At 35.5% G+C, this 13,709-nt stretch overlaps 1 protein-coding gene across 2 annotated transcripts in view; it reads left to right on the forward strand.

Moving 5' to 3' along the window:
• Positions 1 to 13,709, forward strand: part of LOC150095403 (filamin-A-like) — a 640,838-nt gene that overhangs the window by 160,870 nt on the left and 466,259 nt on the right. For both annotated transcript variants that reach the window (XM_090410722.1, XM_090410723.1), the window contains exon 3: positions 6,002 to 6,259. In XM_090410722.1, coding sequence (XP_090266848.1) covers positions 6,002 to 6,259 — 258 coding nt within the window. The remainder of the gene's footprint in view (positions 1 to 6,001; positions 6,260 to 13,709) is intronic.

Here is a 13,709-nt window from a genome sequence, read left to right on the forward strand (position 1 = left end):
GTTGACTGAGTGAGTAGTCAGTGCTCTCCATCCAACAGGCTTAAAATAATTAAAATGGAAAAACATGTACGGTTTTATTATCACCAGAATTTTCGGATAAGTCACAGTAGCATTATTATTGAAATTATGTATGGTTAAAAAGAGAACAGAATAATAATTAAAATGAAAAAGCCACATTAGGAATGAGAGATATTATTATAAACATACAGAAAGCTTTATATAGACATTATTAAATAAAAAAAAAAAATGAAGTTGTAGTAGAACTACAGTGGCAAGATGTATTTAGTATAATTATTCCCAGACTGGAAAAGTTTAAGGCACTCATCTTATTGAAATTCGATTTAATTGCTCCACATGCCATTATTTCCTTCTTTCTACCACAGATTTACTCTATTATTGTACAGGCACATCCGTGGATTGTGGGAAACCCAAGCTATCTACACAATATCTGTCATTCTGCTATTTGAACCCATTAACAGACAAAGCATTCACATCTGACTTTGGCAACCCATTCCATTCATTTGCACTCTCCAAGCAAAATCTCTTGTGCTTGCATACTTGCTAACCACATTCTTACTCAACTTCCAGGGATGACCACTTCAGTTCTGCTCCCCTCTAACCAAGTTCTGAAACCTTTCCTCTGCATCAATCTCATAAAACTCTTTAAGTAACTTAAACATTTCCATCATATCTACTATTTTTGGTCTGTCAATTAACTTCTGCAAACTTTCAATCTGTACTTATAGGGAGCATTCCACAGACCACTCACCATCTTGATCACTAAACGTTTCCATCATATCTACTATTTTTGGTCTATCAACCAAAAATAGTAGATATGATGGAAACGATATATGATATATGAAGTAGATATGATTGAAAGTTTGCAGCAACCTGCAAACTTTCAATCTGTCCTTATAGGGAGCATTCCACAGACCACTCACCATCTTGATCACTTTTCTGTGGATCCTGTCTACTACTTTCTCATCCCAAGAAACCCAGGCCTGACACAGTAATCCATATGTGAATGTATCAATGCCTTGAGAAGAGGAATAACAAGATCCTTGTCTTACTTGTTAGTGTGTTCTTCAATAGCTAAATAATCCATAAGTTATGAGCTACCTGGGCAACCATAACAATATATCCTCTATCAACTCTCCTTATACTACCACTCCCAAATTATTCATTTTATCTATCTGAAATACAGTTCCATTCAGTGTAGTACACAACTTGTAATCTCTTTATCTCAAAATGCATAACTTTACACTTCTTTACATTAAACTGATACCATTATCTTTTGCCCATAATGACAGCCTATTTAAATTACCCTACAAGCTCTCTACATCATATTGATTAACTGTTACTCTACCAAATTTTGCATCATCAGCAAACAGCTAAATATTTCCATACACATTATTTCCAGTATCTTATTTGTTGTTGTCATGTGAGATCCATTTGTTTTAACTCTTGATTTTGTGAACAAATGCTCTCCATGTCACTTAGTCCATCTTCTTTTCTTTCAGCAGTTGTAAGTTCAAGCTGGTAAGTTCGTTTATGTTATACATGTAACTCTTTTGCAGTTCTTCCTTTCCTTCCCATGCCCTCAATCTTCTCCAACATAACTGTCTTTTCCAATGATTCATTTGCTCACATAATATGCCCAAAGTAGCAATCATTGCCTCCAGGGTGCATTCTGACTTTATATTCTCCAAAACCTTATTAGTCATTCTTACTGTCCATGGGATTCTTAGTAGTCTCATCCACATCCATAATTCAAATGAATCGTTTCGCTAGAAAATGAATTGTCTTCTTAATGATGCAACTTTAACATCACTACAAGAAATTGCTTTGTCAGTTCTAATTTTTGTGGCCAAATTAAACAGTAGTTGCCTTACCCACAGAACTTGGCAGCACAGCACTGGTCACCCACTTTATCCTGGATTCTGTCCCTCCATATACCACTTTTTTTTTTTTTTTTTGTATCTGTCAACCAGTGGACTCGTATTCATATAACTGGTATCACATCCATCCCCATTTGTTCTAATTTGTGTAACAGAGATCTATGTGGTATTTTCTGTCGCATGCCTTTGCAAAATCCAACAGAGTGATCGTGTAGCTGTTTCCTTTATCCAACTCTGCTTCTCACGAAGACTATAATTAAAAAGTTAGTAAATTGCTATGGGGTGACCAATCCTTCTTACACACCATCCTTCCTAACATGGACTATCATATTCTTATCTTTAGCCATTCTTGAATTCACTCATCGTCTCCAACTATTCCAGTGTTGTTTCCTCCATTCCTAAGATACTGATTGGTTATAATTTACTACTGCTGCCCTTTAGAGTCTCCCTTATGCAAAGAAATTATTTGCCCTCTTTCCATTCCCATGGGATTCTGCTAGAGCTGAGACTTAAATTTAAAGCGCCTTAGTTAGAAACATTGCCATTTCCCTTGTGCATTCTCATAAAATGTGAACTGACATTCCATCTACTCCTATGGCTGCATTTACATTGAGATTCTGCGATATTCTACGAACCTCCACTTCATCTATCTCTGTTTTCACAGCATTAATGTCATTTGGATGATATACCCCTTGCTAAGTGGTCAGTCAGTAACTCAACTGTTTTATCTGCTTCTGTCACCTCACTGGCATCAGCACTTGTTAAAGTTATCCTTCTGTAGTCATTCTTCTTCTTGCTTGCCATGTAACAAAATAATTCATTGAGATATTGCCTTTGGCCTGCTCATCTAGATTCTTCTCACAATCTGATTTTGCCTTCCTTGCCATGCTAGTTATCTTTCTTGTCTTAACCTTGTACTGTTTGTGAGTTTGCTGGTCACCTTTCTCTTTATATACCGTCCATAGCATTTTCTTCTTCTTCTGCAGCTCCTGCTTAATGATACTACTCATCCAGTTAATTCTACCTGATCAACCCTCCTGACCTTGGGTATGCAAGGTCAGGAGGGTTGATCCTCCAGATATCCTTTATAGTTATCTCCCATGTACTACTAATATCTTTCCCTTGCAGATTTTTATGCCACGGTACAGCTTCAAGCTATTTTTGTAAGCTTGTCATAATCACCTGCTTCATAGTTCTACATATGGGGAACTACTCTTGAGAGAAAGAATATGACCTATGTTTTGTAACCTCTCAAGTCAAGACCACATGATGACTCTCCCTAATCTGAGGCAGTGTAGCCACCTTGGTTATGGATAGCTCTATTCCATGTTTTAGACTCTTAACAGTATATAGTTAGAGCTGTTTCTTATAGTTATAAATCTCACCTTTGTGATATGTGCTTTTCCATTTTTTTAAATTATGCAAACATCAGGGATGGACACATGGTATCAAGAAGTAAAAGCTTAGTGAAAGAAAACTACATTTCACAGATATCTACAAGATAAGTACATCAGCATAGGAAGAATATAAAACTAAAAGAAAGAGTAAGGAAGACAATCAGGAATACTAGAATAACTACTCCAAAAACTTGGAACATGATTTTAGTACTCAAAGAAGAATCTATAGAATAATAAGACTTTAAAAGAATAAATGAAAGGATAAAACTATCAAATATTGGACGGAATAAATGGAAAAGACCCGAGTTCAATTCTTGTCATAATGAGATGGATCTTGATGTAGGCTTTTTCAATTGAAAGTGAGTTAGTCAATTTCATATGGAAGTAGAAGGGTTTCTCCCCCCCCCCCCCCCCAGGAACTCTGAGTTTTTCATCTTCTATACAGGCATATTGACCCTAGTAAACATGCAATTTACAGATTAAAAAAATCCATTAGTGCTGGTAGAGAGCATTGTGTGTAGATGGAGATTTAAATAATGTAAATGATGGGTTGTGTAGAGTGGGTGCCCTCCTGTCATGACTCCCTTAATAATAATAAATGGAACAAATTTCAAAATTTATATACATAAAAGCAAAAATATATAACAAAGATAATAAGATAATACAAAGATAATAAGATTGTGGCCTTTCAGGAAGACTTGAATAGATTGAGTGATTGGGCATGGTAATGGGGATGTGAATTCAATGTTGCAAAATGTAAGGTTTTAAAATTTGGAAAACAAAGATGGGATGCAGAATTTATGCTTGGTGAGAATATATTGTTGGAAGTAGAGGAAATAAGAGATCTGGGGATGATAGTGGATAAGGATCTAAAATTTAGAGGACACACATTGCCAAAATTGTGAAGACAACACAAAGGCTTCTGGGAATGATGCGGAGGACACTAACATGTAGAAGTAGGAAGATTCTTGTTTCGTTGTATAAGGCTTTGATTAGGCCACACATGGACTATTGTGCCCAGATTTGGTCACAGGGTTTTTCAGAAGGATGAAGAGATGTTGGAAAGGGTCCAAAGGAGACTGACTAAGGTAGTTTCTGACCTCTGGAATGTCGAGTATTAGGAAAGATTGAGAAGATGTAATTTGCAGAGTCTGGTGGACAGGAGGAAGAGGGGAGATATGATAGAGACCTACAAGTTGGTAAGTGGTTGTTATAGGATCAATGCTGGAGAAGTTTTACAGAGAATAGTGGGAGAACCAGAGGTCATCCCTGGAAACTGTATAAAGAGGGTGTGAGTAGGGGAGTGAGAGGCAGGTTTTTTTCGTGCAGAGTTGTGAATGATTGCAATGCCTTGCCTGAGAATGTGGTGTCTGCAAAGAGTTTGAATGTTTAAAACACGGTATGATGAGCTGTGTGTCTGTGATAAAAGGACCTCCCAGATGAATCTTTGACTCCATGAGGTCTTGGGGGGTAATAATAATAATATAAGGGCAATATAACTTTTGAAATAACAAAGATGTTGGGAAAAAAAATTGAGGGTTTTTTTTTTTTGAGCATATCTTATCTATTCCAGCTTTTTTTTTTTCTTTAAAAAAAAATCAACTGCAGTGGATAGTATACAGAATGAACTATTAAACATGAGTTCCCTACCCCTCATATAACCGTGAAATAGCTATGTTTGTGCATGCGCGCGCGTGCACACACACACACACACACACACACACACACACACACACACACACACACACACACACACACACACACACAGAACTGACAGAGAACTGCTACCTTATTCCACTAAATTATGATCAGTAAAGAAAATATGTAGATATTAAGTCCAGCTGAGAAACAAATGCATGCTAACAGCATGAACTCTCATGGTATATGTTTTAATGTATTAATGTAAGTGTTGTAAATATCCTTATGGAAGTTTTTCCACTTTGTTATACTATAAATTAAAGATACCAAGAAATTATATACTTGGTTTTATTCGTTATCCAAGTGTAAGTAAACAAAGTTTGCACCTGAAGTATTTTCAGGACTGGGACAACTTGTGTATAGAATTGTGTTTGTTTGCTTACACTTGGATAAAGGATTAAACCAAGTATATAATTTCATGGCATCTTTAACTTATAGTATAACCAAGTGGAAAAACTTCCAACAACTGTTTCTAATCCAGAGTATTTTAATAATAAGGTGTGACACCTTTTAGCTACTCATATATGAAAATATGACTGCATTATTTCAACCTTAGTATCACTTCTGGGTCTGGCTCCCACTGATGAGACATCAGTAAAGGTTGAAACTGGTCTGGATAGTGACACTTCCCATAATGCACAGCATTATACATGTTTGCAAGGATATGTGCTTTGCATTATGGGATACTAAGGCAAGTGATGTGAAGTCATTAGCTTCTATATATATATATATATATATATATATATATATATATATATGAGTTGCCCCAGTCCTGAAAATACTTCAGGTGCAAACTTTGTTTGCTTACACTTAAAGGATTAAATAAAGGATAAAAATACCAAGTATATAATTTTAATTATATTACTTTTTACTGGAACTTATCACATTTTCTGTTTTTGTATGGTTTGCATCAGTTTAATTTTAGAATTTAAATATTTCTCATAATTGTTTCATAATTTACATTAATTATTTTGCATAAAATCTTCATGTAAATACTTGTTTTTACAGACAGCACAGATATTGTTGATTGCAAATTGAAACTGATTCTTGGGCTAATATGGACTCTGATTCTTCATTATTCCATTTCACTTCCCATGTGGGAAGGAGAAGAGGAACCATTCTTTGGGGACAAAACAGGTCCTACACCAAAGCAACGGCTTCTTGGCTGGATTAAGAGTAAAGTTCCTGATAAACCTATTAATAACTTTACATCAGATTGGAATGATGGCCGTGCTGTTGGTGCCCTTGTTGATGCTGTAGCTCCAGGTGATATTCTTATATATATATATGTGTATGTGTGTGTATTCATATTTGTAAGAATTAGTTTATTTATCTTAAGTTATAAAATGTAAAAAATTAATTGTGCAGTTTTTTATTAAAAATATGATAGAACATGAAGGCAAAAAATTTTTTCATGCTGGTCTGGTTGGCCAAGTGGTTAGCATATCCGCTCTCCAGCCAAAAGGCTGCGGGTTCAAATCCCGCCATGGGCATGGGTGTTTGTGATTGTTGGTGAAAATCTAGTAGTAGTGGTGGGCAGTAGATGGCATTGGTGGAGACAGAGTTGTAGAGTAGGTGCCCTCCCTCGATGAGGCTTTGGACTCCCTGGAGGTGTCATGTAATAAAAAAAAAAAAAAAAATCATAGTTTTAAACTAGAGAAGGCTCCTTACTCTGGATCATGTCTACTTATTCTTTCATCTCTTGAAAAATATTCTTTATACTTGGATGATTACTTTCTATAATAAATTTCACTCACATCTCTACTTCTATTTTGCAAAATTATTTTCTTTGGTAATTCAGTACAAAAATGTGTAGTTTTCTCACCATTCTCCTAAATCCAGGTGATCAGATCTGCACAAATAATGATTTAGATATAGTGGTATAGCTATAAGATGACACAAAGATGGAAAAACATGTTATGAAATTCCATCTTTGTGTCATCTTTATTATCTCTCTCACACACACACATTTAATCGTGTGTGTGTGTGTGTGTGTGTATATATATATATATATATATATATATATATGCAATAAGTCCCTTGCAAAATAGACATAAACAAATAAAAAAAAGTGGCTCATGTTTGATGCTGCACTCATATTGTATCCCATGAGCTATGGTACAGTTAATCCAATCTATTTAGAAAGCCAATTAATTACTATAGATAGTTTTTTATTACTTTTTTTGTGATGTTGGTAATTGTATTTGAGATTATTCTGGGTCTGTTTTGATGTAAGACTATCTTTAAATGACACGATTACTAACATCACAAAATGGTAATAAAAAAACTATTTATAAAACATTTAAATACTCGTTTTTACAGACATCACTGATATTTGAAACTGATTGAAACTGATTCTTGGGTTAATATGGACTCTGATTCTTCATTATTCCATTTCACTTGCCTATTGACTGCATTAAATGCATCAGAATATTGTTTTCACATTTATCACAATCCTCGCAATACCCAAACCAAGTACATAAACTTTAAATACATTTGTTAAGAGAAGAAACAAAAAAAAACAGACTTCCATTTAAACATACTATTATTCCTTATTGTCCCTGCCACAAGTAAACAGCAAATAGGGAAAGGTTACCCTACCTATTGAGAAGAGTTTAGAAGTATTGGCATGATATCTTAAAACAGTGTAGGAAGTACATAAACTAGAACATCACATTCAGGAGATGTTCTAGTAGAAAGAAATATGTCTGTGACACCCAGAAATGTCCATAAGAAAATACTAGTTAGTGATATCCCATAACTCTTAGCTGTTGTAGCTATAAGGCCATCGATATGTAGGATGGTAATCTGGTTCTGATTAGGAATATTATTGTTACCTTTGGCACACCTAAACCTCCAACATCTGTAAAAACAAGCTATCGCAACTGCTATGGGAGTGTTTACATCATGAATCCTTTTTGATACTTTCAGTGTCATAAATACAAGCATTGCCTGCTCAGGTGTAGATGATAGCATGAGTTTGTGATTCAGCCTATTTCTGAGCATGCTAAAGGTAGAAGGATAAAAAAACAATCTAAAGCAAGAGTGAGTACAGTATTGGATATTGGAGAGTAAGTAAAGAGGAAGTTTACTGTCAAAGTGTAGTATGCAGTTCTTGTTTGCTGAGAAGGTGACAGTAAAGAAAATATTAGAAAGGATACAAAGCCCTATCCCACCATCCTACACAATTACAGTATACCTAAATGTTATGTTCTTGTCTGCTTCTCTTTGGATCTCATCAATAGCATCAACTATTATGGTGGCATTACTTCTAAAATAACTTTTAAAATGATCTTACTAAACAAGAGCCTTCTAGTCAAAAAGCACTTATAATCACTTAAAGAAAGCCTCCAAAAAAAATGAACGTTATGATCCACTGAAATACAAGAAAAAAAAAGTGACATGTGTAATACATATATCAGATGATGTCATAAGAGAGAGAAGATGGCTATTTGTTCTTACTTATTTCATTCTGAAAATGAACTAACCACCTTCAAGTCAATGGTACACATTTGCATATTTATTTTGCTATAGAAATGGAGAGTTTGGGAGTTTATCCTTCTTGGACATCCTGCTTACCTAAAAACTTACTTTCACTGGCAAATATATATATTTAAGTTCTGTACCTCCCAGAAAATCAAATTTGTCAAATCCTTCTAACAGAGCACATAAGATTTTTCTCCTTCATTCCTTCAGAACAGTAGCTTCTCACAATCAAACTGGAATTGAATGGTCGCAAACTTTATCATGCTCGATGAATAATACTCCTGTTCAGGAATATAGTATGCCATACCCTTGGGTGTAGAATTGTAGGAGTCTGTTAAACAGCTGCAATAGAATGCAGGAGTCCAATCCCATGCATTTTGGACATTTCTGAATCTTTCAGCAGAATCTTGAAGTTACACCTGATACCCACATTTTCCAATTAACAAAATTTCTAATCTCTTAACTACATAAGATGACTTTTGCCTCTGTCTTGCTGGTATTTATCAGGTTCCTTGTGAATAATCTAACATACTATCTTTGGATAGTTATGTTAGATTATTCACCATTTTCATCAGTACTACATTGAGCAGCTTAACCTCAGCTTAACCAGGTCTTGTACAACATTTTCCTCTGGAATGATGCTTGTCTTCTGCACAGAAGTTTTAAGCATCTTTTCAAAGAAAGTTTAGAGACTGTTTACACCATCTGCATTTAAATCAGAGTGATTGTTTCTATATCCCAGAAATTTGGAAGATTCTAATTTTGCGTAAATATCGGAAATAATTATTTATTTGATATGATTCCTTCTAACACATGGCACCTGCTATTATAGGCTAAGCAGTTGTTGATTTGTCTTGTATCTAGTCTATTTTAATTGCTTGTTTGTTCCACACTGATGTATTGTTAGTTTGGTACAGAATATTTATTTGCTAATTTTCAATAAATACTCTATCTAATATTTCACTCTTGACTTGGCCATGCTTCACTCCCAAATCAAATGACAAATACAGGCCATACCTTGGAATGCAGATTTATGTTTCTTACTTTGGTTATGACCATGCACGTGTCCATTCAAAGCTCAATTTGGATCATACGTATGTGCACGCAGTTCTGCAAGGGAGAGTAACTTTTGATTGTTGGATCTTATCCACCGTTAGAGAATGTGAATTGGTGCATTTTGCACATAGACACTTTCCAGCCTTTCTATTGAAGTAAATGAGCTCTTTTCACTTTGATGGAAGCATTTGCTGCGTAACTAGGCTCTAAAAGTTGATCCTTTTCTATAAGGAATATCAGTTAGTCTATCCTTGCCTCATATTCCTTATGTTGGGAAAGTACAGTACAACATGCATCTGACTGTCACTTGTCCCTTTGTTATGTAGATCAACGAGATCATGCATGTTCACTACATTATTCTAAACAGTTTTGTATCATTGTATTCTATCATGCTGACCCTGTCTTTCTCTAGGACAGTTAAGCAGGTCTTTGCTCTTTTATCTGGTGGTAGACTGATGGAGTAACACATTTCATTAGTACAGAGCAAAGGACGTCCATAGACGACAAATTATCATTAGTACTAGTGTTTCTTTCTGAGAATTCTCAAGAAATTTCATAATTTTAAAATTCCCGATTACTGGGAATAGAAGAAACAAATGTAAAAAAAAAAAATTAAAAAAAATTGATTTTTTAAAATAATCTTATTAGAATATTTAAAACTCATCTTATCTCACCCAAGTTAACCATAACCCCCACTCCCTTCATGCATGTCTCTTTGTATGCAGTATGAAATTGAGGTTAGTACAATTATAAAATAAATAAAATCTGTAACACCTTTTATTCCCCAAAGGAAATAAGTAGAGCTTCTTTAACCCAAACTTTTTTGAAGACCTATTGGCAAAAGACTAGCCTCCATCCAAAGCATTTACTGTAAGCAGGTCCAAACCATCAACAAGACAAAACCTTTCAGGTGGAAGTTTGGGAGTGGCAGGCAAATGCTGCCAACTTGTGGCCCTAAATCCTAACACTCGTATTATTTATTTGTAACAGTGTGGGTTCTGCAGTAAATTTTTTTGAGATGCATGGTTAAAAACCAGAGTTTCATGGAAGAAAAAACCACTTGCCTGTGCCAGAGACTAATTCAGGAACTGGTCAAAGAAAGGCTTAGATAAGTTCCTCTGGTCAGCGACTTGACTTGTTAGGAACTCTAGAATGTCTTTCTTTGGACGGCCTAGTGCTATGGAAGCAAACGTCATTTCTGCAGAACTACACAGTCACCCATAGTCAAATAATCATTAATGAACTTCATTTACTTTATTTTAGTTGTCCCTAACAATGAGTAAAACAGGAGTGTTGGAAGTATTTGAAAAAAAAATGGCAAAAATCAGAAAGCTTATTGTCAAATGTGTGTTCCAAAGCATTGCATCATCTTGAACATATTTGTGGTATGAAAAGAAAGAAAAGCAGTGAAGATATGCATAAACACTGCCCACTTCAATAAAAAAAAATCCTGTTAATGCTATCATAAATAGTTTTAAGATTTAAAATGAGAAAAGCACTTCTATAGGTAAATGAACCAGAATTAGAAACTGAAGATACCTCACCTTTCACATATATTACAAGGAAGTTTCAATAAATTATTTCTAATCAGAATTCAGTGTTTGTTCTACAGAAAATTCATTCATTCTACAAAAAATTCAAGAAAGAATGAATCTGTTTCAAAACAAAATTTTTGTTTTGAAACAGATGTCATTGCCATTACTGCTGACACTATCCACTATCGCAGTTGTAGAAAAATTACGGAAATTATTGCCAGCCTTTTATCAGTTATGATACAGCCACATACTTCATATTATTGTGATAAGGAACACTAGTAGTGCGAAGACGATATTTTTTTATGTTTGTGTGGCATTTTGTTAAGATTTTATTGTCTCAGTAATATCAGTATTGTATCCAACTGTGTTGATTGTATTCAACATGGCAGCTGCCAGTTCTAAAAATTCATCCAGTCTCCACCATTTAAAGACTAGTTGATTTTGTTGCTTGGAATGCAGTATGTATGCATCCCATTGTTTAAAAATGTGGCAGGTGCAGGATGGGAATGTGTATGTGTACATGAAATGTATTCAACATGTGTAAGCAGTGGGAAGTGCTAGGAGACGTGTCTCGATCTCAGGATTTAGTAGCAGCTGAGATAGTACTTCGGGTGAAATTCAGTTTGTGGATACAAGTAGTGTATTGGAAGGTGGGGAGAATATTAATGATGTATGCATGTATTTAACCTTGTGCAGTGTAGCAGACAGAGATGTGTGTGTGAATGTAAATTGAAAGCAGGATTGTGTGGAGAGAGAGAAATAGAATTGCTGAGAATGGAGATTGAAGGAACGAAGACTAAGTTGAGGAGGGTGAATGAAGATGTTAGTAAGATGGAGAGGTTGGCCAGTGCAAGGAGAATGAGAGTAGGTGTAAGAGAATGGCATCAGAGAGGAAGGGGGGGGGGAGAGGAAGGCAAGAGAACGGGAAAGACTGTGGAAAAGGGGAAATTGCAGAAAGTTGAGTGTCTGTGTATAAGCAAGGACTAGAGAGATGAGAGGGAGCAGGGAAAGAAAGATTGGAAGCTGTTAGAGTCAGGAATGTCAACGAGAGAAGGATGAATGAATCTGTTCAGAGCATCATGTATAGAGATTTGATGATTTGGGATGTGCAGAGTAGAGTGCCAGAGGAGTGCTTGCCAGGTGAAATGATAGTGTGGCAGTGAAGAAGTGAAAATGTGGAGGAGTTATAGTAATGGTTGGGAAAAATTACCTGAGAGGTAGTGTGAATCATGTAGTGCAAGATTTGAGGTCGATGTTAGAGATAGTGCAGTAGAAATCTTTCCAAGGAAAGATAATGAGCATATTGCAGTGGGTGGAAAGTTGAGACTGAGCAGATATATGTGGTAAATGGTGATAAAGGTGATTGGGAAGTTGGTGGGGAAATCACAACCAACAAGGTGGCTTGTTGGTTGTGATTTCTTGGATTGCTTGGATAGGACTGGTTATAGGCCTAAAAATGAATTACTGTGTTTGTTTATAAATGCCAGAAGGGTCAGAAATAAGGGAGATGAAATGGTTTCACTGACTGAGTTTATTCACCCCAAAATCATTGGAATAAGTGAAGCATGGCTGAATGCAGATAATATTCTAACAGGAATAGAAATGGAAGGATACAGTATTTTTGGTGAGGATAGAAAAGACAAGAATGGAGAGGGGAGTGCTGCTGATGATAGCAGGGGAATTATGTCCACATAAGGTAGACATGAAAGAGGGAAATAGTGACAATGGTTATGAGGCAGTGTGTTGTAATGTGGAGGTTGACAGGAAGACATATTTAGTTGGATGTTGCTATAGGCCCAGGAATGTGGAGGATGGTGATGAAGAAATATATAAAAAACTTGGATTAGTGAACAAAGAAAGTTGGAGTCCTTACGAGTGGTTTTAATGAGGTCCTTGCAGTATTCAAATCGATACATTTTTTGGTCGTTTGTCGGTCAATTTTTGGGGAACAAATCGCGATTTCAATTTACAAAGGTCCAAACTCTCAGTCAGAATGTTGTGCACAGTTGATTTTAGAATCCCCAATTCATCTTCAATCAATTTCATGAACAATTTCAGGTTTTCTTTGATGAAATCACTCACTTTTTGGATGTTAACTTCGCTCAGTCGAGTTTTTGGACTACTCGGCTTTTCGTCGTCCTCAAGCATCTAACGACCACTTAGAAATCACTTAAACCACTTAAACATACTTGAGTATGGGATAAGCATTCATCACTGTATGCTTTTTGAAGCATTTGATGTGTTTTGGCAAAACTTTTACCAAGTTTAACACAAAAATCAATTGCATCTCTCTGTTTGAAACTCATTTTCTGGCCATTCGTCAAAACACACTGTCACTCTTGGCACTATAATTCGGCCTCTAATGAAACAATTGTCATAAACAGTTGACACAACACTAACGAAGGTTGCCACTTTCGACAACCAAAAGATACAACAGGTGACGCCACTAATTTCTTCTATTTTCAAAAAATTTGGTTTCTTTGTGGACAGAGGGTGTGTGTGTGTTTTTATATATATATATATATATATATATATATATATATATATTATAACTGAGCAAGTTTTTTATTATTTTTTCCCTCCTGCTTATAGCTCTTCTCACATTCTGTACGACTGCTACTTTCTCCTCCCCTTCTCTC

The sequence above is a fragment of the Typopeltis vanoorti genome, chromosome 20 (assembly GCF_054136105.1).
Source record: "Typopeltis vanoorti isolate ZY-2024b chromosome 20, IOZ_Tvanoo_1.0, whole genome shotgun sequence".
NCBI lineage: Eukaryota > Metazoa > Arthropoda > Arachnida > Uropygi > Thelyphonidae > Typopeltis > Typopeltis vanoorti.